Source organism: Melanerpes formicivorus, unplaced genomic scaffold, assembly GCF_026170545.1.
Source record: "Melanerpes formicivorus ecotype bairdi unplaced genomic scaffold, bMelFor1.0.p_v2 SCAF_10, whole genome shotgun sequence".
In the NCBI taxonomy this organism is placed as follows: Eukaryota; Metazoa; Chordata; class Aves; order Piciformes; family Picidae; genus Melanerpes; species Melanerpes formicivorus.
Window position 1 is genome coordinate 14,233,205 of NW_027142362.1, and position 26,427 is coordinate 14,259,631.

At 41.5% G+C, this 26,427-nt stretch overlaps 2 protein-coding genes across 4 annotated transcripts in view; one reads left to right on the forward strand and one right to left on the reverse strand.

Annotated features, from left to right (window-relative positions):
- SCG3 (secretogranin III) overlaps positions 1-7,002 on the forward strand; it is a 29,315-nt gene extending 22,313 nt beyond the window's left edge. For both annotated transcript variants that reach the window (XM_068143826.1, XM_068143825.1), the window contains exon 12: positions 3,770-7,002. In XM_068143826.1, the coding sequence (XP_067999927.1) occupies positions 3,770-3,888 (119 nt within the window). In that variant the 3' untranslated portion in view covers positions 3,889-7,002. The remainder of the gene's footprint in view (positions 1-3,769) is intronic.
- A 2,689-nt stretch (positions 7,003-9,691) lies between these two features.
- On the reverse strand, positions 9,692-22,407 carry LYSMD2 (LysM domain containing 2). Of its 2 annotated transcripts, none has more exons than XM_068143827.1 (3): positions 22,076-22,407; positions 16,548-16,885; positions 9,692-10,469 (listed from the first exon to the last, which is right to left on the reverse strand). In XM_068143827.1, the coding sequence occupies exons 1-3, from the start codon at positions 22,271-22,273 to the stop codon at positions 10,409-10,411; spliced, it is 597 nt and encodes a 198-aa protein (XP_067999928.1). In that variant the 5' UTR covers positions 22,274-22,407; the 3' UTR covers positions 9,692-10,408. The 2 variants fall into 2 exon arrangements, with proteins under 2 accessions (XP_067999928.1, XP_067999929.1); XM_068143828.1 differs by having other exon boundaries at positions 9,789-10,473.
- Positions 22,408-26,427: the final 4,020 nt, after the last annotated feature.

Consider the following 26,427-nt stretch of genomic DNA (forward strand, 5'->3'; position numbering starts at 1 on the left):
ATTAAAGAAAAAACAACCAACAAACAAAAGGCAAAACAATCAACCCAAGACTCCTATCCCTTCTATCTGCCATTTTTTTATCTTCTGTTGTCACCCCCTCTCGAAGTGAAGGTTCCTGGCCAAGGCATCCATCCCTGGGGTATGACTGGCACCTGGCAATAAGGATTCTTCTTGCACCAGACAAGCAGACAGGGATCTGAGATGTGATTAGCCTTGGATAACCTAGTCACCCTCTCTATGACCTGAAGTGTGTATTCACAACACAGTCATTTTCCTCTACAGCAACTCCATCACAGGAAGGACTTTTAAACATTTTTTTTCCATCTCTAAAATTGTTTCAACACAACAGAGTGATAGTAGCTAGCAGCAGGCATAGCTGTTTGTTCAAGAGTTTTCCTGCTCATTCTAATACATGTTTCTGTTTATCAATGCACACATTATAGTTATAATCATGTGTGATTACCTCTCTGTATTGCACATATTATCTGGGCAGCCCCTCACTTCTCTTCACAGTAACCTTTTTCCTGCACTGCTGCAGCCTGAAAATGGCTGTGACTGCAGGTCAATGACATTTTATCTGCCTGTGAATGCATTAAGATGCATGCTTCCTGCGCAGATGGATTTTAATTTGCACTAAAATACCTTTATTGTCCTCTGGCAATGGAATCAGGCCTTAAAGTGAGTGTAAGTTATGACAAAATTAGAACAGCGTTCTTGCTTTCCTGATGCATTATCTTTATTGTGCCTTTCCATACATTTTATTTTTGTAAAATGCTAATTCAGTTCTCCTGGGATGATGTTAAAGGAAGTGCAGTTACAGTAACCATGAATTCATTGCACCATGTTTCTTCAGTACAAGATTAGGTGGTATCGATGTGCTCATCAATCATTTCTTCACTTCCAGATAGCACCTGGTTGCTAGTGGAGAAGTGATTCACCAAGTAATTTGTGTATTAAAATGGCCACTCTATTCCACTCCTGCTCATGGATAGATTCACTCACTGAATATAGTTCAAGAGGTTTAGGTTTTCTCCAGGGAAAAGGTTGGAGGTGGAAATGTTAATTTCATTTTCCCAGTTCAAAAATATCGATTGCCTATTAAGGAGACAAGCAAGTCTCCTTGCAAGGAGACAAGCAAGTCTGGATAATCTAAAGAGGAAAGCCTAGATGTCAAAAGCTTAGATGTTGTCTTGTTAGGCTTTTGTATCCACTTTTGTATCCAAGGTTTGGTTTGCATATATACAATCCTGTCCTTAGTATCTCCCAGACCTGGCCTGATCTTTAAAACCAATGCTCTTTAAAAGCGTTAACATCACTCCCACCAACAGACCTCAGCTGTTGGGTTTTGTATTGCATTTCATCTCCAAAGAGCTGCACTGTGAGTCACTTAACTAATACAGGCAAATAGCAGGTTCATATTTTTCACAACATACTCAGGTAATTTGTAGTTTCACGACACTAGAAGTAGCCATTTAGGAATTAAAAGAAAATCTATACTTAATTTCAATGGAAAAAAATCACTTGATTTGGATATGCAAATAAGACTTCCCTTCATTTACTGTAGCAGTTTTATAGCTCAATATACTGCTGCAGATGTTGTGGTGAATATAGTAAACCAAAGCTGACTTTTTCTAATTACTTGACCAAACCAATAGGTTGTAAATAAGTATTAGAAATTAAGCATCATCAATTTGTAGAAAAAAATCAGTGTCATGAGATACATAAATCAGCCAGAATTGGATGATATCTTAATTGTTGTAATCTCCTACAGAATGTTTAGTAATCAAACTTCACATCTCTTCATAATGATCTTAGACTTGTAAATAGTATTCCAGAAGAAAAATAAATTCAGTAATTTTAGTGTGAAGGATGTGGATATTAACTTAGTATCTGTTCTTCCATTCATTTCCATTCCATGGTATCTTTCACTGGAGACTCTCATTCTGTCAGCATGAATGAAATCTTGTTATTAAATTACTGGGTACTCTTTGTCCCTATTACTCAAATAGGATGGAGAGCCAAGCAGGTTACACTCTGTTAAGTAATACCAGGAACAGGCCAGACATGAAATCCTGGCCTCAATACAGTAAATGGCAAAATTCTTATTAACTGAGATATGGAGAGGACACCACTGCAGGAGTGGGGAGTTTTGAATATCAATTTTCTGAATCGCTCACTTGAAAGTGCCTTATACTGTTATAAAAATGATTGCAAGCATTAATTTGCTGCTTAGTCTTTCTCCTTCTGGCCAATTTTGGTCACTCATCCATAAAAAGAGAGAAAGTCATTATTGTCTGTTTCACTAAGAATGTACAGTTTGAAAGATGGCCCTTCCACTTAGTGCTGTATGCTGACACACATTGAACCACATTACAAAATCAGTATTAATATATCCTGAGGCTTCTGAGTGTGGAGTAAGTAATTGATACTGAAAACTTCAGGATGTATCTGGGTTTGTGAAAGGTACTAAAACATTTACATACACTTTACATAGTAAATTATGTAACTGAAACTTGTGTTTCTGCATGAACCTGCTGGATCTGTTGCCAGAGTCACAGATAATCAATAGGTTACTTTTTTTCTGTTATTTGGAAGACTGCTCTGTAGTGGAATTATCTTCTTGGAAAATAGTGATCCTTGCAGTATAGAAGACTCTTTAATATGTATGGTGTGAATCAGGCTGCATAGATGCAACCATCTATCAGAAAAGCAGAAAGGGTCTTTCAGCATTGTATTGCAGACTGATATACAAAGGTAGTTGAAAACTACTTTGACACTGTCGCTGTCACAAAGACTGCTCACTGCACTATTTTTCATGTCATGCTTTTATGTGCTGTATCGAGGTAAATAATAGTATTATTTTGATTTACTTTCAGGAAGTTGCTTTCTTGAATTTTCACCTACAAGTGTTTGTAGTAAGTGGGGATTTTACTGGGGTTTCACAGTATCACAGTATAACTTAGGTTGGAAAGGACCTCGAGGATCATCGAGTCCAACCTATAAACACAGACCCCATGACTAGACCATGGCACCAAGTGCCACGTCCAATCTCCTCTTGAACGCCTCCAGGGACGATGACTCAACCACCTCCCTGGGCAACCCGTTCCAATGATGAATGACTCGCTCGGTGAAGAATTTCCTCCTCACCTCGAGTCTAAACCTCCCCTGGCGCAGCTTGAGACTGTGTCCCCTTGTTCTGGTGCTGGTTGCCTGGGAGAAGAGGCCAACCCCTTCCTGGCTACAACCACCTTTCAGGTAGTTGTAGAGGGCAATGAGGTCACCCCTGAGCCTCCTCTTCTCCAGGCTAAACAATCCCAGCTCCCTCAGCCTCTCCTCATAGGGCTTGTGTTCAGGGCCTCTCACCAGCCTTGTTGCCCTTCCCGGGACACGTTCAACTAGGAGACAGTCAATTTAATCCTTTCTTTTGTATCCATTACAGCTATGGAAATAGTAAAGTTTTAACAACATTTTTTTGCTATGCAGACTGGAACATCACATCTCTGGACCAGAAAATGTTCTTACTTTGGCATTTGCTAGCAACCACTCAAGAGGAAGAGATGATTATTCCTCTTGAATACCAAAAGCACCATGATATGTAAAAAGACAGTGCAGATGAGGGGCTTTTGTCTTTGCAAGTTGCATTTGTAGTGAATTCTCTTCATGTTGGATAAAATCCATTTGCTGGATAAACTTTACAATGACATTGTTTCTTTGCTGAAGCAGTATAATGGAAATGACTCATTGTGCAAATGACTTCTTATTTTTTCAGACTACGATCTTTCAAAGCTGAGGGATTTCATTGATCAGCAAGCTGATGCGTACGTGGACAAGGGCATCCTGGACAAAGAAGAGGCTGATGTAATTAAACGCATATATGGCAGCCTGTAAGAAGCTAGTGGCTGCCAAACATGTAGAAAACTAGCATAGCTTCCCCCACTCCTGGCTCAGTGACTTATGATCTGTTAATTTGAGGATATCATTAGAAATGCTCTGTTTACATTGTACTGACAACTTTCCAGACAGAAGTGAAGAGCTGTAGCGCTCCCCACACTGACAGCACACTGCATTTTCCTACACTCACAAGTCAAACTAAAGGCCAAATTATAACACTGAACTTCTATTTGATAGGGCAAATATTTATGTAATGTTCTCTTGATTTATTATTTATGTTTGGTTTACTTTTGTAGATAAACCAATCATTTCTGATGGAAAGGTCTTTTATGGCTACATCTTTTTGCTCTCACTCCACTAGCTTTCTATAGATGCAACTATGTAAAGGGCATTATTAGAAAATAGTTCATAGTTCTCTAAATAAAATATTTGAAAATATTTTACCTATTAAAGTTTTCATTAATCTCAATATGGTTTTATATTCAGGAATCTTGTTTTAAAATCTGTGTACCTTCTTTTCTTCACTCTTTTTCAGTTCTTTATGTAGTATTCTGTGACTTGGATTACAGTGTCCCCAGCTAACTTGACAACTCTTTGACACAACTGCCTTTCATATTACAGAGCTGTATTCTCCCCATTGTGGCTTCCTTCAGCATGTATAAGCATTCTCTTTGGTGCACCATTTGGTGATTGTGCATGCATAATTAGTTGAATACCTGATGTAAGTAGCCTGATAACAAGTGTAAATAACCATAACTTCAAAGAAAAAAAAGGGGGGGAGGAAAGCAGTTTGAGTTATTTTGCATGGGAAGGGGAGTTTGCAACTAGAGATGGGTTTAGGAATGTGGGCCCTGCTTTTCAGAAACACTCAACTTGAAGAAACTATCCTATCTCCTCATTTCTGAATATCAAGGCTGTGGTGTGTTTACTGACTTCTGGTCTGCATTGAGCAGTATTCTTTTGGATGTATATATGCTATCACACCTCCTAAAGAATGAAACCCAAAACACTCATCTCATCTTCTTCCTCAATTTGCAGAGTATTTGAAGAACAGTTTATGAGATCTTTTCTATTTAAGCAAATGGATAATTTTATGTGTGAAGAATTCATGAAGCAAGATCAAAGGTATAGAAGTTTTTAGAAAAGTAAACTGAGTTCCAGAAGATGTAAGTCCTGAGACTTATCCCCTGCAGCAACCAGTAGTCTAAATGAGCTTCAGGAAAGAGCTGTTCTCTTTGGTTACAGGTTCTTCACTGATAATTGAGGTTACCCCTGTTCTGATTTGTTTTAAAAAGTCAGGATACTTCTGAGATTGATAGAGTCAAAAAATACTAGCAGATGCAGAGGTCAGCATCTGTCTGCCAGTGAAGGGAGGTGCTGACTTAACAGCACTGCCTACACAGCACCAAGTTCTGTAAATGTTCCGTGGGCAGATCATTTTCTGCACAATTGAATAGTAAGAAAGAGGAGGAGATTTGAGCCATGTCTCCTGGCAAAGTGAAATAAACTGCAGAATCCCTGCAAAACACAAATTATCAACTGAATGTTATCAAGAGAACATTACTGGTAAACAAACATTAAATGAATGTGATAGCAATGAGATGTAACAGTCTATCTCTTTGAAAGCTGATGATACATAAGCTAATGAATGCTTTCCAGCATGCAAAAAGTACAGCATTGCCTGCTCATCCACATCCTGATACAGATAATTGAATTGCAGTATCAGTCATTAATGGTGGTATTTAAGGTAAAAACTGTATCCAGAAATGTAGTCAGTATAACCTTCCTGTCTGAAAAATAGTCCCTTAGAAACACTGTAGAAAATAATTAGGAAGGAAATCATTCCTGTTTATTTTGAATTGGTATATTTGATCTCATCTGAAGCCTCTAATTCTTTTTATTCTTCTTTGCTAATGTTCCCAAAGAACAGCATTTCTTCTTGTTCTCAGTTTTTTCTTTCTGCAGCAGCTTGTGACTTACTTTCTTAACGTGACTATCACACTGGAAAAGTGAACTTTTAGATTTATGAAAGAAATCAGGAGACAGACAACTGACCATAGACTTTCACAGTTGTGGAAGTGGTAGCGATCTATGATCTGTGCTGAAAAAGGACAAACTTTTCTTCCCTAATGGCTATTTTATAAACCAAATCTTATTTTCATCTCCCAACAATATAATGAGTAATGTAACAACAATTTCAATTTTTGTTGGAAATTAGGTTCTTATTTTGGCTTCTCAGGAGTCTGGTACTAATGGAAAGATGTCATCAACTGGAAACCTGTGATTATGAACAGTTTGTGTACATAAAAAGGCTACTACAATACTTTTAACCACTCAGGTTTACAAGCTTTATAACTTCAACAAAGCATAGCTATTATAATATGGGGGGAGGGGAGAGGGGAATTCTAAACACTGTGTATGACCTGATTCTAGTTCAGAGTATGCATGTTCTAGGACCTGTTGGTGCTTTCCCTGTCACTGTGCATCACTTGGGACACATGTATACCAGTTACATCAACCTGATGACTAGCTGAGAACAGACCAAACCCTCTGACAGAGATATAAACAACCTCAGCTATATTCTTCAAACTAGATTCACCTCCCATCCTGCCCAAGCCCATTCCAATGCTTCAAATATAGGTGCCATTGCTGGTACAGCAAATGAACATCTCCTGGTAAACCACACCTTTCAGAAGTAGAACACAGCCACCCTGATGAGCCACCCTGCATTTCTAAAAGGCTATGACACACCCTGAGTAAAATCAAACAAAAAAATTATACAAGTTTCAACCTGCACTACAGATCAGTCTTTATTTTGAAGGGAACACTTGGAGCACATTAGCACTGGGCAACTGCAGCTAGTGTGCTTAGTGTATAATTAGTAAATCGTGTTGTGTCAGTGCTTTTCTTCTTCCTGATGAGAAAGGCGTTTTCAATACCTACATACCTCCGGTTCTAAACTCTTTGTATCTCTGCAGGATCCTTCAGAATTCCTTCACTCCCTAAATTACCACTGAAAATGTAACCAGTACAACATATCACCTTTTGAGCTTTTCTATTAGACTATTGTTTCTGATACTGTACTTTATTAAAACACTTTACTACAAGCTACAGTGGTACAAGGCTGCTTTTGTATGATCAAGAGAATGTGTCTTTTCTATCTGATGCCCAGCTTCTCGAGGATGTCCTGCACCACACAGCCACAGGAGTTCATCATGATGTCTGTGGGAAGGGGGGTCCCCTGCTCCTAGAAGGTGAGATGCAGCCACAGCTCCTGCTGGCTGAGTTAACTGGACTTCCAGGGGTTTAGAAGCCTTCAGCCACACTACAAATGAGCCTCAAATCAAAATTTGTTACCGGATATGTCCTGCTGCTCATTTGGAAAGAACCTAGGCCAGGTTTGGATTTTTCAAGCTTGATTTAAGAAATATTTAAAAACAAACCCACAAACATCCATGTTTCCCACAGAAGAGGTGCAAAACATGGGATTTTATTTGCATTGTGTGCTTCACCCCTGTCTGAAAGTGCCCCACTCCAGCCCAAAACCACACCTCATACAACTGGTGAAAAAATATAAACACAAAATGAATTTCCAAGTGTAGGAAGAACCAAAGCAGAGTGAGAAGCAAGATATACATGGTAATGTATAAATGATATATGAAATGTACAGGAAAAAATGTCACTGTTGAGTAATACTATGACAATGTGGACTGATAGGGAAACGTAAGTTATTTCAGAGCCTTCAAAACTCCTTTTTTAATAGAGTGGGAAAACTCCATCTTAAATTCCTCTGAATACATCACAGATAGGCTATTTGTGGGCACCATTTTTTCTCAGTTGCTCCCTTTTCCTTGGGGCTGAGCAGAGCTGGGGTACCCTGGGTGCCTGCAGGGAGGGTTGTATGACCAACTGTGGCACAGAGCTGCAGCCCAGCCACAAGCAGCAGCATGGCACCACAGGACCTCATGCTGAGGAAGGGGTGTGAGAATCTTGGAGGAACAGCAAAGCCCTTTCTAAATACACTTTACCCCTACACAAAAATGGGTATTTGGTCTCTAGGGATTACAAAACATCCTATCTATCTTCCTGAAAACCAGGAAGAGGCATTAATTAAATGCAATGAAATCCAACTACCAGGACAGAGGACTCCAAATTCATTAGCACTCAAGCTAAAACCTGGCTGGCCACAGCTGTTACCTGGCTGAGAAAGCCCAGCTGGCCCCACAGCCCACTGGGAGAGCTTGAGGTCAGAAAGAGCAGCTGTGGCAATTTTTGGTAAACAGGACTAGAAGTGCCAAAGAAGGTGGAGTGGAAGCAAAAGCTAAGGTCCTGTTTTTGTCTGGTGCTGAGCAGTGTGCCCTTGGAGCACTATTAAGAGCTTCTTTGCAGCGAGGAACTGAAACGTGCAAGGTAAGGCCTCTAGCAGGTAGCATTTGTTGTACTTAACAGTGGTGTCAAAATCCTCACTGGGGGAAGATGCTTGTTTAAAACAGATTAAGTGTCTGTGCTGGGTTATGCTGATGATTTTGCAATGGATGCCATGTTGAGTGCTGGTGTGGAGGGGTTTCCAAAAATGCTGTGGGTCAGTCAGGGTGCTGCTGGTCGGACCCAGCTGAAATCTACCTGCATCTGAGGGGGAGTGGGGCAGTGGGCCTCTGCCTGACCGTGTCTCCAGGCTGACACAGCTGCTTCCTCCCTTGTGCTTCTGTATAGCTTTCTCAGTCAGGAGAGGATGTAAATGGCGTCCTGAAGGTCCTCCAGCCCACAAGCACAGAAGTGCTCCTGGGCAGGATGGAGAGCAATGTGGCTCTGCCAGGAGGTGTGCTTGCTGTACAAGGAAAGCTGTAGTTCAGACCTGCTCAGCAAAGCACTCTGCTCCTGGGTATTCTCAACTTGTGAGGGTATTACAATGGCAGGTCATTGCTGGGAAAGGGTCACTTTTCTCTGTAGGAGTATAAAACACAACTGTGGTTAAAGTTAGGGGTGTGTTTGGGAAAATAATTTATTCTGTCCCCGGTAATGTTCCACTGAAAATAACTGGTAAGAGCTGAAATTACTATCCTGTAAGGATACAAATTCCATTTTAAGCTACATCATCAGTCTCTCCAAGAAATATCAGTGATTCCTTTGATTCACTCTAAGCTGTCTCCACTCTTATTGGGTGCAACTGCAGACCTCCTCTGTAGGACCAGAGCTAGAGACTGTTTGAATGTGTGTCACATCTGAGTTCCTGCAAACTCTAGGGAAATACCAGTTCCTGTCCAGGTCTGAATTCTTATTTCTAGCTTTAGCAGATTAAATGTAACTTCCTACATGGTTTCCATCTTAACATTGCAGGAAGCTTTTCCTTCCAGAGAGCAATAAACTAGACAAAAGAGCTGATATACAGGTAACAGCATTTGCCACAGCAGGGATCTAGCAATTCTTTACTGACAAGAGCTTTGTGAAGCTTATTGAATACTCAAGGAAAAACTTGCTTAACAAGAGTTTGCCAATGTTAATTTCAGAGCAAAGAGTGCAGTCTGCACTCTGCCTTCTTGAGCTTTGGGAGGGGTCCACTTGCAGACTTGAATACTGTCATCTCAGAACAGCAATGCCTCACTAGTGTGGCTCTTATTAAATCCTAATACAGTTTTCTCAGCTGCACAACTAGATCAAATAGTTCTTGCAGATCTCATTCAGGAGGGTGAATTATATGGCAAAGGTGAAGGGCATCATTTGCCCTGAAATTAGTATCTAATAGCTCATGTAACTAGACAAACCATTCTTCACCAAAACTCTCTCCTTATGAACAGACACATCAGTATTTTTGTATTTATTAAATGAAAACCACACAAAATGTAACTGCACACAAGGACACACATCTGATCTTCCAATGTCATATCTCACAAAGTCTCTTGCTGCAACTCTTTCCTTTTATTAGCAGAAATCCAATTTGCAAACAGTTTTATCCACAAAGGCTTTAACAAATCAAAACAAGTCAAATTCCCCTTTCTAGGAGTACATCATAACCACACAGAGACACACACACACACACACAGAGTTCAGAGGCAAGTTCTGCAGCCCTGAAGTAGACAAAACTTCCACAGCACATCTGCCTGTGTTTGCAGAGTAGGTGAATTTCTATTATCTTCATAGTTTGTCATTTACAAGCAAACTTACTTAATATTTTTAAATACTTAAAACAAATGTCACTTGAACAAGTATTTACAAAGTCTTTACTAAAGATCAACATCCTGCATAAAGGTGACCTCAAGGATATATTGTTGCTACCATGCTACAGTTTGCACAGAAGGGGTATAAAGGCCATTGCTAGTTTTGGAAGGCTTAAACCCTTTGTCAATATAGCATAAGGACATTAACCTATGGAAGGCAGAAGAGGTCATAATTTCAGTGCAATCACCCATTCATGACGTGTTTTAAGTACACCAAGACAATGAGTCCAAAAGACTTGGGTTTTGAATTATTGACCATTTTAGTTCTTTAAGAACTGACTTCATGGAAAGTTTGCAGGCCATCACATCTGTCTTCTATTGGTGATATGAAGAAGTTGCATAGGGGCCTTCCTCATTCTCCTCCTGTCTAAAAAGAAAATGATCATAATCATCAGATCAAGCACATACCATGTCTCAACAGTCAAACTAATGCAAATGCACAAAACCACTTTTCCTAATGGATCAAAATAGGTTAAGACTGGCATTGCCTAACAGGAATACTGCTTGCGTTATACTACTGTTCATCATACATCTCTGGAGTTCTCATTGCATTGCTGCAAGAACAATGCTGAAAATATCCCAATCTGTGTAAATTCAACAACATCAGAATACATTTAGAGTTTAATGAGCTACTTTTGATACTACATGCCAAATCAGTAAGAAATACTGTAAAAGATAAACAAGTGGAGGGCACACTGGAGTGTCAATACTGTTGCTTTCAGTTTCTTTAAAAAACCCCAACAAAACAAAAACCAAGCTTCTCTGTAGGTTGTTTTAGCCTTCTGAATGGCACAGGGTGCAGATGGACCATTGACACAAGAACAGGAGCAGTCCATCATAGTTGTAGCTGGATCCGTATCCTGATGCTGCTAGGATATTAGTCCTTAAGTGGGATGCTTAAAGTATACTTCCTCTGCATCAGCAAATATTGAGAGTCATCATTTGGATCTTCTTAGGAGAAAATAGTTGCCCACAAGTTAGTGCAATGACTGGATAAACCAAAGTAGTGTTCCTATTAAAATCCTCAGGAAAAAATCAGCCTGCCTACTGTTTACTTGACACTCTTGCCTTGAAAAAAACAAAGTGGTTATGTAAACCTATTGCAGTGCAGTATCCAGTACCAGTTCAAGCATGCTAAGTTCTACTACTGCAGCTTCAAAATTGTGTTCCTATAAGCCTATTCTTAAAGCTGCTGTCAATTTCAGTGCTTTAGTGAAAACAAAGACTTAAGAGTTGCTATATTGTGAGCTTCAAAGGATTTCCAGTTTCTTTTATTACTGTATGTGCCTCCACACGAAAGTACAGTTATGTAAGTAGTCTAATAATGGTCTAAGGTAAAAACTATGTATTTCAATAGTACTGCATATCCCAGTCATGCACACTTTCCCCTGCCAACTTCTACATATGACTACTTATCTGTATTTTAAATTTCATACAATACTTCCAGAACAGAATCAGAAGAACCTTACACACTGTCTGAGCAGCTAACTTGCACTCATTTTCCCAGATCTTCCCTTTCTTGGGAAGAATTATCTCCAAAAAGTGGTACTGCTTTTGCCTTGAAACTATTTTGTCCAAAAAATGAAACCTCAAAAGAAACCCCAGGTTTTGGATGAAACTGGTAGCTCTTGCAGGGGTATGTGGTTATAGTAGTATTGTAAATGACATTTTAGCCTTTGTTACAAATACTGCAACTAATCACATCAGTGATGCTGCAGACACAGTGCCAAACATGATTCCCAATGTACACATGACCAATGTATATTTAAGTAGTGTCTTCCCTTGTACCATCAATTCTGCATTGCAAAACTGCTGATGCACTTCATAGCACCTGGCATGAAAGCAAAGAATTCATGTTTAGTTGACCAAGCACTAAAACACTTTTGTTCTATGCATTGTCTCAAGACAATACATTGCGCAACTGTTTTCCAGAATTGAAAGTGGTTTCCAGAATTGAAAGTGGGTTTCCAGAATTGAAAGTGGTTTCCAGAATTGAAACTGAAATTGGTTTTTTTCAGGCTTGACAGCAGGCTTCTGAGGCTGGACTGCAGGACTGTAAAATTCAACCAGCATTACTTGGCTGAAACTAAGCACTTCAAAAGCACTCTCTCACACATGCCCTGCTGGGGCAACTGGTTTCTATCTACACATGCCTAGAACATAGCTGCAAAGAGTAATAATCTTCTGATAGTTTGTGAGGATCAGGAAGAACTCCTGTATCTTTCAGAGCTTAGACTGTCCAGCAGGGCAGAAGCCTACACTCTGTTCTACACTGAAAATTATTTTGTACTTCTTAGCTCTGTAATGCTTCCTCTTATAGGAGATTAAAATGTAGCAGAGTTAGGGCATAAAGACCACCCTTCTAATCAGAGGCTGTTAGAATTGGCCTTCCAGTCTTTTTTCTTGAAAGCCTTACTGTGGGCGTATCATCCATTGTGACATGGCAACAGCCAAACACTACACTGAAATTAACTGCAGTTGCTTACGGTAGTGGTTTTTGAGCAGATCTTCAGACAACAAAGTAACAAACCAGCTAGTCCAAGCTGTTCCTCTCCACCACCCTTGTGAAATGCACAGTTGGGCTATGGGCTTTTACTTGGCCAGCCTGGCAGGGAATTCAGAGCCACGCAGCAGGTTGTTATGCCTGAATCTAAGCAGAGCAGTGACTGGCTGTAATGTACAAAATTTCTGACCAAGGGTCAGGCATGATGTAGTTGGCAGCAAAGGATGGCAAGAACGGCTTCTACTCCTCTGTCCTAGGCTGCAGTGCTAGGCTATGTGATGAGGTCTACAACAGGTTACTCCAAACTGAGGTAATATTACTAATGTACATCTTCAGAGCTGTACATAGCAAGCACACAGCTGCTGTGATGGCTTAAAAATAATCCAAATTGCATATGAAATAAAACTACACAGTGGTAGCTCTGGCCCTACAAGCCCTACAAGCAACAGCATGACAGTATGTGCATGTTTAATGACTAAACAATGTTCTTCATATTTAAGATGCTTAAAACAGCGAAGTGGTTAAGTCACTGCAACGCTCTCCTTTAGGCAAACAGAAAGGAACAGCACAGCATTACAATGCTTTGCAGTGCTGTCTCTTCTACTTTGCCCAGTGGGTTACAGGAGCCAACAGATATCTACAAGCTATTGAATGCATCAGGCCACAATAAAAAAATGTAACAGCCATTTCTGTAACACCAAGTGCACCCCAGTGTGAACAAACAAACTCAAATCCAATGCTTGGATTCATCTAGAGCCCGCAATGGAACAAGGTGGCAGTCTGAGTTTGGGAGTTAATTGCTGTGGGAAATCTGAAAGCAGGATTCTCCACAGGCAGTCTCCTTTACTGAGGTACCTGTTTTCACAGCCCATAGCCAATGGTGGTGAAGAATTACTGGGCAAATTAATTCAATTAATTATAATTTTCAAATGCTTCAATGCTCTAATGTTGCCTAGATTCAGAGCAAGCTAACTGAGCAGATGATAATACATGATTCTGTTCCAGAAGTACACACCAGTTAATTATATTGACTCATACAGAACTAGTGATTAGAGTGGCTCTATTCAGTTAGAAGGTTTTTAAAATGAGACCCTCAAAGGCAAATGCAGAAAGATGTGACCTGCTCCAGAAGAACAGTATATGGCTCTAGTGTTCTAGCCTACCAAAATACCCACTAAAATATTAAGGATTGCATGAAGACCTTACATTAAACATCTGGTGTTCAACTATCGGACATGAAAAGCATCACTCAAACTCAATTTCAGTTTCACCCTGAAACACACATACATTTGCTCAAACTATTAAAAGTTGCTTTTCTTCCAGGTGTGAATAAAACTAATAATGGGGTCTCTTGCCTAAAATGCAAATATACAAGTTAGTGACATATGCTACAAGCAACTACATGAATACTTTTGCATTTGTTTTAGCCTATTCTAAAAGCATTGCTTGAAACACAAACAGTCTTACTGCCTTGAGCACTCTCTTTGGTAAATATGCCTGCCTGGGGCATTCATTAACCAATCATTCTTTTGCTCAGTGGAACTCCCTACAAAGTAGTATTACATGCAGGTGTAGCCATATCCTTACACAAACTCTTAACAGTGAAAGACAGCTGACAAAACCTAAGTGGATCACACTCTACAACATTTATTTGCCATCTACTTGCTGCTAAAGTTTAATTTCTAGTCTAAATCTGCACCTATGTGCTCATTTTTCCCTAGCTAACAGCAAGAGGCTTTACCTGTGAAGAAGCTAACTTCAGAGATTAATAGACTTTATTCCTGTGAGAGCACTAAAAGGGGTGACTTCATGAGACTACAATTAACTAACACAATTCCCTTGTCTCTGTAGCACAAGGCAGTTTCTGACTATGAAGGTGCCTGTACAGTTTGACTGGAATCACTGCATGTATGTGAAGGCATTCTTGGCAACTTCAAGGGAGACCAAAGTAAAGAGCAATTTAAGAGATGCTGTGATTCTCTCCATCTGTCAAATCAGGCTCATGGGTATGGTGAGATATCACAGAATTAAGTAGGTTGTTATGACTCTTTAAGTTCCAAAACCGATAGCCTCCTGCTGCTTGCAGTTTTCTTAGTTCCAGTGCTCCTTTTGGTGGTAGCAGATGTAACTATGTGCTCCTTTCTTACTCTTAGTCACTTAGTACACTGCAGTGTTGGTGCAGGTCACATTCTAAGCAGGCTTCAACAAGGCAATCTGAATACAGAAGGTCAGAGTAGCTGGAAACAGCTCTCAGTTTCATGAATGCTAAGAACTGAAAATTCTCTAAGGAATTTTGCCACCTTCCATTGTTGCCCTGGATGAGACCATGGATAATACAATGGATCATACATAGCTGAAAAGTATCTCCAGGGCTTTTGGCAATGGCATCCCTCTACTACTCTCTTCAGGGAGTAAACACTCTGCAAATTCTGTAGATGTTCATTTTGGTCTTTTTGCACTGTGAAGGGGTGAACAGTTGGAGAAGGAAAGGGAAGGATGGCTTTTGTGAGCCGTGACTGACAGCCAGAGGTGGTGGGGTGGAAGGTGACATTATGAAGACTTTATTAGACTTAAAGGAAGCTTTTCTTTTCAGAAGCTTTGAACAACATCCTGCTCAGCAGACAGCCTGCAGCTCTGTACTTCATGCTTCCTGTAGCATCACAACTGATAAAAATCTGTGCTCTATGTAGAATTAACAAAATTACCTGCTAAATCTGAACAGGAGGTGGGAAAATAACCCAGCCTCCTGTATCAATTATTCCCAGGGAGGAAATTCAGTACCAGGCCATCACTTTCCAAGCTGTAACTTAAGCAATATAGGAGACAGATGTGAGAAGTGTTGTGTGGTGACACTGTCCTGGATCTGTGCACAGTGCAGCGAGGTCTAAGTGAATTTCCTTCTCTATATTAGCATGTTATTTTCTTGAAGGGATGTTGAAATAATTGCCTTCCTCTAGCAGGGACTGTGGTTTCCTGTCACCTAGTTTAACTGCTGGATCAACATCTATTCTGATCTGCATTAGATACACAAGGCTAATGATCTGTGATTCAGCAGTGGCACATTTTGATAGATGCTCTACATTGTTTCAGATATAACAATGCAAGAGACTGGCTTTCAATAAAGCTCTGAGTTCCAACAGGTATTTTTCTTCTTTCATGTAATCAATTCAAAATAATTAACAAGCATTACACCAAATGTGAGTGTTCCAGTCTTCCCCAAGACTGTAACTCTAAACCAGTGTCCTTCTGACAATGAAGAGTTGTAGGTGGAATGCAATACATGACAAATTACTTGAACTGTCCTAAGTGATATTAATCCACATGAGGCCTGTCCAGTTGCTACATGCAATCACTGCTCCCCCTCAAATTTTTGTCTATTGAATGAAGTGTTTAAGTGGCTGAAATAATCTCTAACTTCTTAAAGAAAGGAGTGGACTCCATACTCATTAGATTAGGTCCTGAGAGGTTACTTTTCCTTAACATGAAAAGTATGTTGCTTGCACTTGGAATCAGAATATGTGAACTGAACTAGGATGATGGAAGGAGTTCTGCATTGAACAAATTTGCAAAAGCAAAGTACATACCTGCAGGCATCACCTCTCTCCAGCTCTAGGCTAGGAGAAGCAGTACTAGTCCCCTGCAGTCACACCTTACATTGTCATGAGAGAGGCCAAGTTGGCTTCACCCACTAGGCAATTTCTGTGGAGAATAAATAGACCAGACAACCAGCCCAAGAGGCTGCTTGTGAACAAGCTGAGGAAGCTCGTCCCAAGGACATGGGAAAACATATACTACTGAAAGCCATTCTTGTTCTAAGTTTTTCTGTACTCTCCATGGGATGTCTACATACGTGAGGGAAATACCACTGTGGCAGAGACATCAAATGCTACTGCTTTTTCTATGAGATTATGATGTTTAATACTAAAAGCAGCATTTACCTGACATTGTCATCTTTTAGTTTTCTGGCTGCTTGTTTGGATAACTTAATCTGCAAGTCCAACCTCTGGAGGTAATCTTTGGCAGATAGTTCTTCTGGTGCAGTGGGCTGATTGTCAGGCTCTTGAGGACTGGGAGAAGAACTGCTTTCTTCCTGAGCTGTCACTAGTCCTTCATCACAAGAAGGGGAGCTGTCAACAGTTTCATTCTCAGGAGACTCCAGTGAATTAAGTCCATTGAACAGTAATGGTTTCTCTGATATAACAGGAATATTCAAGGTTTTCCTCAGAAATATACAGTCATTTGTGAATAGTTTATTTGCCCTCTTTATTTGTTCCATCTGAAAAAGACAGGGAAAATATAAGTTATTAGGGTTTTGGCAAAGTATAAAGTACTAATTTTTTGCAGTAATACAATAAGCTTTAGTTACAATAAATCTAAACCTTTACAGCAGCAATGCCTTCAGGGAAGGATTTTGTATTCAAAGTGATTTCAGAGTGCATGTTCTGTTTTAGTCTTGTTAACCCAACACTCCACTTTCTTCCTTTTATACAGACTAGACTTCAAAATATTGGTCTTAAGTCTTGCACTACCTAAAGATTCTTTTCTTGAACAGTCTTGCAGTCTCTATAGAGGCACATATACTAATGGCTGCATTTGTCCACTACACTGAATCAACAGCATGATCAACAACCACCTCATGTATGTAACAACAGCCCCCACTTAACTGTTAAATACTTTTTATGCCACTTTTACCCAAAGTACTTCTCACAGCCTGTTCATCAGTACAGATCTCACAGCAGAAGCAAAACCTTGTCTTTCTCAGCATACCTATTGCATCACTTGTTCTATTCTTAACCCAAGAAGCTATTATAAATTCCATTGCTTTACAGGCAGAAAACCACTGCCAGTAAATGTTTATACTATCTCCCTACTAAGGATGCTGTTTAAGTTCTTACTCATCAAAATTTCCCTTCCAAGTCAGTAACAGCTAAAGTAACTTCCTATTTCTCAACTGCAAGCTTTAAAAAAGCAGAGAAATCAGTATCCATGTCAGTGACTTTAAACTTAGTTATAACCTGAACTCATTATTTCATTAGGAAAATTTCTAAGCAAAAGAAAGAAAAATGACCATTCTGGTCTCCTGGTGATTGTAATAAGCAGAAATCCCTCATTGCTACAGCACTGCAATGAGAAATGCACTTAAATATAACCTGCTTGAAAACAAATAGAGAACTGGAAATACCTCTAGCCTGCATTAGAAGTATTATTCATTTTTATTAAACTAAGGGGAGTGAGTAGTAGGCCTTGTAATAATAGAAGCCTCACTGCTAGTGTAATTGCCCAGATCAAAGCTCAGCACTCCAAGCTCTAGCCACTCACCTCTTCAAAACCTGAAGTATCTTCAGGTCAGCACTCAGATGATGAAAAAGCTGCACTACTGTCTTATGCCTTAAACTTTGTTCTGACACTACTTGGAGTCCTTCCTAATTGCAGAAAGAAAGACTATCATTAACTGGGCTAACACACCTGTGCCTTTCTTACACGGAACATACTAGCAGGGGAAGCTGTCTAAAATCAAGGCACAATAGTAGTGATGTTAGTCTGTGTCGTCTTCATGCAGATGAGACTGTGGCCACTTGCAGAACTGCAATGAACTCCTGCATGTACTGTGTGGTAAGGGCACCTGCTGCACTGCCATTAGAGACACGGTGTTACGTACAGGTGTATTTGCTTGGGTCCTGGAAGCTTGATGCATTCTTTCTCCACAAAAATAAATAGGGGATTCTCTCTTGACAGATTAACTGTCTGAGACATTTAGAGTAGTGGAAATTGTGCAGTAAAACCCTGCAGAAAGTTATTTCTTTCTATTGGACATACAAAAATGGCATTCTCTACTTGAAGACAACCTGTGGCTGCAGGTGGCTAAGATGATGGAATGACTGGATTTAATAATCACTTTCAAAAGCTGAGTAACTAATATCTAGTGTCAGGTACTAAGCTGCTACTTCAAGTAAGAGAAGCTCATTAATCTTTCAGTTCTTGAAGCCTGAGAACTATTTTTACTTAGCCTTACAGAGTATGTGGTGTATCTCTCCCAACCTGAGTATCAGCTGAAGGGCATAAAGGAAGCTTCACCTGACTTCAGAGTCATCAGATGCTGGTTTAAATGTCAATTGTTAAAATGTCTGTAAGCTGTCTGTCTTGATGGGTATTAAAAATTGTTCAAAATACTAGTTGGAGTTTTTCTCTAAAAATACAACACAAAAGCTGAAAATTGAGACCTCTGCTATGGGGGAGTTAGAAGTTGAAGCTTCAATAGCTGATAAATAATGCACTGTACTGCTGCTCTCTTGTCTTGCTTCACTGTAACTGTACCTCTGGTAATTTCTTTCTAAAATACCTTTGAAATACCAGCCTTTGGCATCTGGAAAACTGAGCACCTCTGCACTGAGCAACAATGGGAAATACCTGGTCCTAAAAACACCATCCCTTGCCTTGATTAGGTTACTTAATATGCCTAATACATACTCCTCATTCTACGACTCAGTATGCTTCATTACATTCACACAGAGAGGACTGAGACTGGTGTTCCTAGTGCCAGGATAACCAAACCAATTTCTGTTAGCTACAGACTTTTAAACAGGGAAAGCATGTGATAAAGCTTTTGCTCTACATACTTTTAACTGCAGCTGCACCAACACATAAACTGGTGAACTAATCCATCAAAACTGATGTACTGACAGTAAACCAAACAGTCCTCTCCTTTCTCCCCTCAAAAGGGATACCTTTGTATGATGGGAAACAGCACTCCAACTGAACCATAACCACGACACTAAACACTAATTCCCACTGTTCACTTACCCAACAGTGTTCAAAGGAAGACCTAATGAACATAACCCATACAAGATTAATAGAGAAGACCTAGGGAGAGGGATGAAGGCAGAGGATGAGGCCAAACAAAGCACACTGATCACTCTCTTCACCCATTTTAGCCTGCCTATGCTGTGTCATGCCAAGGCTGGCACCAGACAGGATGCCTCTTGCTGCAATATAACTCCCAGTGAGGAAAGCCACAGGGTAAAACTTCTAAAAAGAGTAATACCAGAGGCAGTGGGAACCAGAGATAATTCTGCTGTTCCCAATACACAAAGTATCACTTCTAGCCAAGAATACAGGATGCAGGAAGTGAATGCAATGACTCTTTAGAGAAAGTCAGTCCTTGTCTCTATGTAAACATGTAAGATTCTTCATTCTGATAAAAACAAACATGTTTGCATAACATTCCTACTCTGGGCTGAAACACACAAAAGCAGAAACACAATGCCTGTTTTCAGCTAACTTGGCACTGCTCTCAGGAACACTTCATGTCAACTTAACCTTTCTCAACTGAAATCCACAATTATGCAGCTCTGGTTTCTTAAGCAGAATACTAGCAATGTTAAATCAAGTAGCAAATGAGATGATTAAAGCACCAGTATTTGTATTTCAAATAGATCACTAGCACAGCAAAAGCTTATTAAACATGATTCTTGTTTGTGGGTTTTTTTTCAGTGTACAGGTTTGATCCACAACTTCATTTTAGCTGAAAGAGAGTTGTGAAGTGCTCAGAAATGCTTTTTTCCCCCCTAGAAAATACAATTTTAGTAACCTGTGTATATTTTTCAGTTATTGTAGTGGATAAAAACTTCTGAATGAAGAGTTACAGCCAGAGACTTTATCCATTATGGCAAGCACTGGCAAAAATTCAGTAAGCAGCTTTGCCCTTGTAGTGAGCAAAAATCTGTGTTAATGTGGACAAATGTAAATCCAAAATGCCATTAATCCTGTTGCAAACAGGATTTGATAAAAAGTGGCTCAGCCTTTCTTAAGGGAAAAGAAAGACTTTTAACTATTTTCACAACAAAGTCTGAACGCTGTTGAAGTTGCTTGGAAGGCTTTAGCAGAAAATTTGGAACCAGAGAAGGAAAGGAAACCCATTCCAGTCAGAACCTATTAATTTGCGACTGCACTGAACCCCTTCCAGAAGGAGACAACTGGAAGGTGCTATACGAAACACCTTCAAAGGTGGTAAGAATGTGCCACTGTGTTCTAGTACCATGCTGTTAGCTATGCACACCAGCTGCTTGGCCCCAAGTAACTGTTGCACATTGGAACTACAGAAGCTGCATAAAGATATGTCAGTTGGTAACTCACGGAGCCCTAGACAAGATGGAATGATCGTAGGGAAGGTGAGCTCCACTCTGAGAAATGCTAGTGTGTCGAGGCCTGCTGACAGACCCTACTGGATTCTGCATGTCTTAGGCTAGCACAAGCCTTTCAACATTTTATGTGGAAGTAAACACTCTTCTCTCCAAGAGAGCAGAGAGGCAGCAACATTTTCAAATCAGTTGTAAATAACTGCTAAACTGGTAGGTAGGTGACAACAGAGCTTAGCACTGAAGCTACTTGAAGAAATTCCTTCTTTATGGAATCATGGAATTGTTTTGGTTGGAAGAGACCATTTCAGATCATCAAGTCCAACTGCTAACCCAGCACTGCCAGGTCACCACTAAACCATGCTGCTCAGCATCACCAAATCTACAAGTCTTCTGAATCTCCCAGGGATGGTGACTCCTGTTCCAATGTCTGACAACCTTCTTGGTGGTTCTTTTTTCCAAATATCCAACCACACCTGGAGAAACCAGCACCATTTCCTCTTATTCTATCACCTATTACTTGGGAGAAGAGACAGACCCCAACCTTGCCCCAACCTCCTTTCCAGTAGTTGTAGAGAGTGGTAAGGTCTCCCCTGAACCTCCTTTTCTCTAGGTTAAACAGCTCGTTTTCTCAGTCACTCCTCACAAAACTTGTGCTCTAGACCCCTCACTATATGTGCTGCTTGTAGTGAGGGGCCCAAATCTGAACCCGGTATTTGAGGTGTGACTTCACCACTGCCAAGTATGGGAGGAATGATTCTTTATGTGACTAGGGAAGTGATTGTCCCCCCCAGCAGAGGGTCTTGTCACAGCCCATGTGCCAACTTCAAAATTATTCCTTTCAAGGTAAGTTTAATTACATTGCTTTTTCTTTAATCTGAAATGAGTGTAATGGAGAACTGTCATACAAGCACAGGTTTTCCTCTCAGGGAGTAGGTGCGTCTCCCATCCCAGAGCCCACGAGGCAGGCCCCAGAACCCCGCTCCTGCCAGTTCCATGCCTGTGCCCCGTCTCAGGCAACGCAAGCTTCACCTACTCGCCATCACATGTCGGCGCTGGCCCCTTCAGGCAGGTTAGATGTCAACACTGAAAAAACTGAAACTAGCACCATGACCACAGGAAAAGCTGAATTGTGGGACAATTTCATCCTGACACCTCTCGGCTGTTTTCTACTCCTCTTCTCCTTTGGCTCCGTTACTTTCTGTGCCTAAATAACAGCGCGCCGCTGTTACGGGAGCCAGCCGCCAGCATCCGCCCTGAAGCCCCGGCTCATCCCCGCCACCCTTCTGGTTGCCCGGGCCGGCAGGCCGCCCTGGCGGCGCTTGCCTTACCGTGACACCGTACTTGAGGGCGATGCCCTGCAGCGTATCCCCGGCGCTGAGCCGGTGCTCCACGTAACGCTCGGCCAGCGGCGCGGCCACGCTCGCCGTGCTGCCGTACGAGCGGGCCTTCGTGTGGGCCAGCCGCTGCGACAGCTCGGCCTCCGACTCCGGCCCGCCTGGCGGCTCCTCCCGCAGCGACTCAGCCATGCTCCCGCTTCACCTCAGCGACCGCGGCTCCGCGCCGGCTCCGAAGCCGCCGCCCCCCCGTGCATGGCGCACCACCCCCGGCGGCGGCAACAGCAGCAGCTCGGGATGGGCTTGGGGCTGGCCCGGCGCAAGCCCAGCGCGCATGCACGGCCGGCGGCAGCGGACAGGCGCATGCGCGGGAGAAACGCGCCCGCGCACTGGGGCTGCTACAGTGGCTGCGCGGCTCGCTCGGGGGTTGTAGGGAGCTAAGCTCTGGTGGCAGGCCCGGGTGGGCCCTCATGTACTCTGCTCCTGCGCAAGCGGGCTAAGAATTGATACTTTGCTCTGTGTGCTCGTGCCTCACCACCTGAGAGGGGCTCTCTGCACGTCGTGAGCCTCTGCCCTGGTGTGGTGCAGGAGCTACCCCTGCTTCAGGCCCGGGGCCACGTTGCTGAGCTGGAAGTACTGAGCAGCGGGAGAGGGCGAGTGCAGGAGTGTCTGGCCGTGGGGATTCACTAGTCACTTGCCATCGAAAAGCGATGCAGGGCCTCGTGCTGGATCTCAAAATCGCAGGGCACAGGTGCACCTCACTGCAACCTCCTTTAAGGTAGCTGTAGAAAGCAGTGAGGTCTCCCCTCCGCCACCTGGAGAATCCAGGCTAAACCACCCCGATTCATTTAGAATCACAGAATCAACTGAAAGAGACTTCCAAGATCATCCAGTCCAACCTATCACCCACCCCTACCCAATCAACTAGACCATGGCACTACGTGCCTCATCCAGTCTTGAAGATCTCCAAGGACAGTCTCCACCACCTCCCTGGGCAGCCCATTCCAACACCAAATCGCTCTCTCTGTGAAGAACTGCCTAATATGCAGCCTGAACCTCCCCTGGGACAACTTCAGACTCTCTCCCCTTGTTCTGTTGCTGGTTGCCTGGGAGAACAGACCGACCCCCACCTGGCTACAACCTCCCTTCAGGTAGTTAGCCCCTCCTCAGAAGACTTGTGCTCTAGATGCTTTACCAGCTTCATTGCTTTTCTTTGGACATGCTCCAGGACTTCTTTGGAAATGGAACCTAGAGCAGTATTAATTTTTTCCTGGAAAGGCCTAGAAAGCTAAGCCTCAGTGTACCTCAGCCTAGTATGCATTCACATAATTATTTGCTAAAATAGTATTAACTGACATAATACCCAGTTCTGTGGTTTTGATCAACTGTTCAGTGTGTGGCTCATGGAATCTCCCTAAGGAATACAGTACAAAAATCCAAGGCAGATCTGACAAATGTGCATGATCTGATGACAAATTTCCATGCATAAATTAGGAAAATATGAAAACCTCCATGTAAGATGCACAAGTTGCTGATACAGGATGACACATCAGCACCCCAACCTCACATGAGAGAAGCCAATGTGACTGTCCAAGAGGAACTGTAGGCAATGCACAGATAGATCAGGGCAGTGCAAAAGATTATATAAATTGGTAGCAAGAAAAGGTTCACTTCCATTTTCCTGCATCTGCAGTACATTTGGGAAGTTGGAGGCCCCCGTGGGGATGTCCACTGGAGTTTATAGCAGTTACAGAAAGTGAGCTCCTAATTGTGACATCTGCATACTTTCAATTCCTTGTGAAACAACTCGATCTGCACCAGCAATTCGGCTGTGACCCACCTAGCAAAAGAGCTGAACTGCAGGTCAGTATTTGTTAGAAACGTCTACTGTGTGTGCAGTGTGGAGTCATGGCTCAGGTTAAGCCTATTGAGGCTGATCAGAGGAAGTTCTGCTGGATGTCTGCCTAGGCCTGGAATTACTCAGACCGGTTACTTCAGCTAAAATGGCTTTTAGTACAGGGAAGCTGCAGTTCAGTAAAATGGAAATGTTTAACCTTACATGCAATAAGCTGAACATGCACTATCAATTAGTTTGAAAATGTTTTTGACAGGTGCACTGCTATTATATATTATTATTCCCTTTAATGTTATCTTACACCCTCTATATGTGGAGTGTGTGCAACACACTCTCAATGAACTCAGAGCAGCAGAAGTGTCCCTTGCATTGGTAAAAAGATGCCACAGACATTTTAAAGCTTTATTTAAGTAATAAACCTTTCCAAGAATACATATACAGTTGGGTTTTTTTTTTCCTTCTAGAGATGTTGGATTGCCTTTTCCTTGCACCAGCAATTTGTGGAGATGTTTGTTTCTCACCCCAAACCCTGTATTATAGCCAGAGGAATGTTTGTATCTGGGATGTTGTTAGGATACTTTATCTGATTAGCTGTCTGATTTTCTCTTCATAAAATGAATACCATCTGAACCAGAAACTAAGCTAAAAAGCTGAACTGGAGCTTAAATTAGCTAACCCGTTTCTACCTGTATGTTAATATGTATTCAAAAGGAGTTACAGAAGAAACTGGAAGTATGTGGCTAATGATACTTAATTTTTAGGGAAGGAAATCTTGTTGGCAGTGAATATGGTGTCCTTGCTACTGAAATGTTCATGGAGTGGTCTGTGATCTTCTGAAAGCTAAGGGAAATGCTAGCTTGCCGAGAGTTTCTTGTCTTTGAGACAGGAGGCCCTGAGAGGCTGTTAGTTATCAGACCCCTGTCTGACCTTGGTAGAAGTGGGAGTTCACTTGCTTCACAGTGTCATACTAACAAGGGCTTGAGTCAGAATTGTAGTGCAAATTTGGCATCTTGCCTGCCACTGCCTGCTTGTTGTGTTGCCCTGGGTGACTTCAGATGAGAACAAGCTCCTTTGGTGAGCTGCAGGAAGGTTGCCCACCTCTAAAGATGCAAGCATTCAGTGTAGGGATGTCAAATTTGCCATATTGGAAACAGTCCCTGCCATAGCTCTGGGATTCTCATTTCTCCATAGCAATATTCTCCCTCCTGATCTCTGAATCAGCAGCTTATTGACATACGTGGGTATTTCCTGATGGGCAGGGGCTACACAGCAATTAGTTTTAATCCAACAGTTTACTGCCTGATCATGGTTCAGCAAGGGAGTCTTTCGGCTTTACTGATTGCCTTCTTCCCTGCTCTCTTCTTTCCTTGTTACTGCTTCTGTGTATTCAACTGAAAGAAGCTGTACTTGCCCCAGCCTGTCTCCTGCATTACAATCAATAATTGTTGAGGTAATACTAACACTGAATTCACATAAGTGGGTGTTAGAGGTGATGCTTTCATCAGCTTACATGGGATGGAGTTCACTCCCCTGAGTCATTGTTCCAAGGTTGGCTGCAGATTTTGTTACACCTATTATTCATTTAACATTTGAGAGGTTATTGGTCTAGCTAGAGGAGCTAGAAACATACTTCTAAAAATGAAAGCATTCATTTCAGACACCTCAACTGCCCAACCTGAGAGTTCCTCAGAGCGGAGTCTGGAGTCAGGGAAAGCCCTTTCTGCACTTTCTGTTTTTCCCCAGGGTCGTGTGCAGACCTAGGCAATGCTAACTTTGCATTTTTACATAAAATCCTTGTACAGGAACTGGATAAGGACAGAAAAGATGTATAAGAACTAACACTACAATATTTACTCATGTAGCAGTGGTTAAAGGTAATTCTAACGAATCATTCCCTTTTGGAACTCTCACTGCCTCTCCTGTCTTCCTGAGGAATTTTTGAAATCACCCACAGTGTTTACATCTCTGCTGTCCATTGACTTCCCGTTACTACTAGATGCTTAGCTGCCATCTTACCATTGAAAATCATCTATATCTAGATCACAAAGTGCACAGTAGTCCTGATTTATTTTAAACATTATATAGATCTACAGACTCAAAAAGTCAGCACTCTTCTACAAGAGAAATCAGTATCACTGAGTCTTGTAGATTAAATGGCAATGTAAGTAGATAATGCCTTCTAGCTAGATAATCATCCTGCTAATGATCGGATGCTTATCAGCTAGTTTGTCGGTAAAGAAACACAAATTTGCTTAGTAAAGGATTAAATGAAGCAGTGAACCTTTCCTAACTTTGAGTATGATGATGCAAGCCAGATACAGTAGCACTTATAATAGTTATACTGATGTAGGACAGAGATGTTTTAATTTCAAGAGTAATAAAAAACTATCCTTGTGGGCTATGTGTGTGGGCAGATTCAGAGTAACTAGGACAGAACAGACAAAAAGAAAGCTACCCCCTGGCAGTGAGTGGTGTAGCAAGCTATACTGTC

Bases quoted from the DNA above. Each gene is read 5' to 3' on its own strand.
- LYSMD2 (XM_068143827.1), bottom strand. From the start codon at position 22,273: ATGGCTGAGTCGCTGCGGGAGGAGCCGCCAGGCGGGCCGGAGTCGGAG. The intron at 16,886-22,075 runs GTAAGGCAAGCG...TGTCTTTTTCAG, and splicing joins CCCTCAAGTACGGTGTCACG to ATGGAACAAATAAAGAGGGC. The intron at 10,470-16,547 runs GTAAATGCTGCT...CTTTTTAGACAG, and splicing joins CTAAAAGATGACAATGTCAG to GAGGAGAATGAGGAAGGCCC.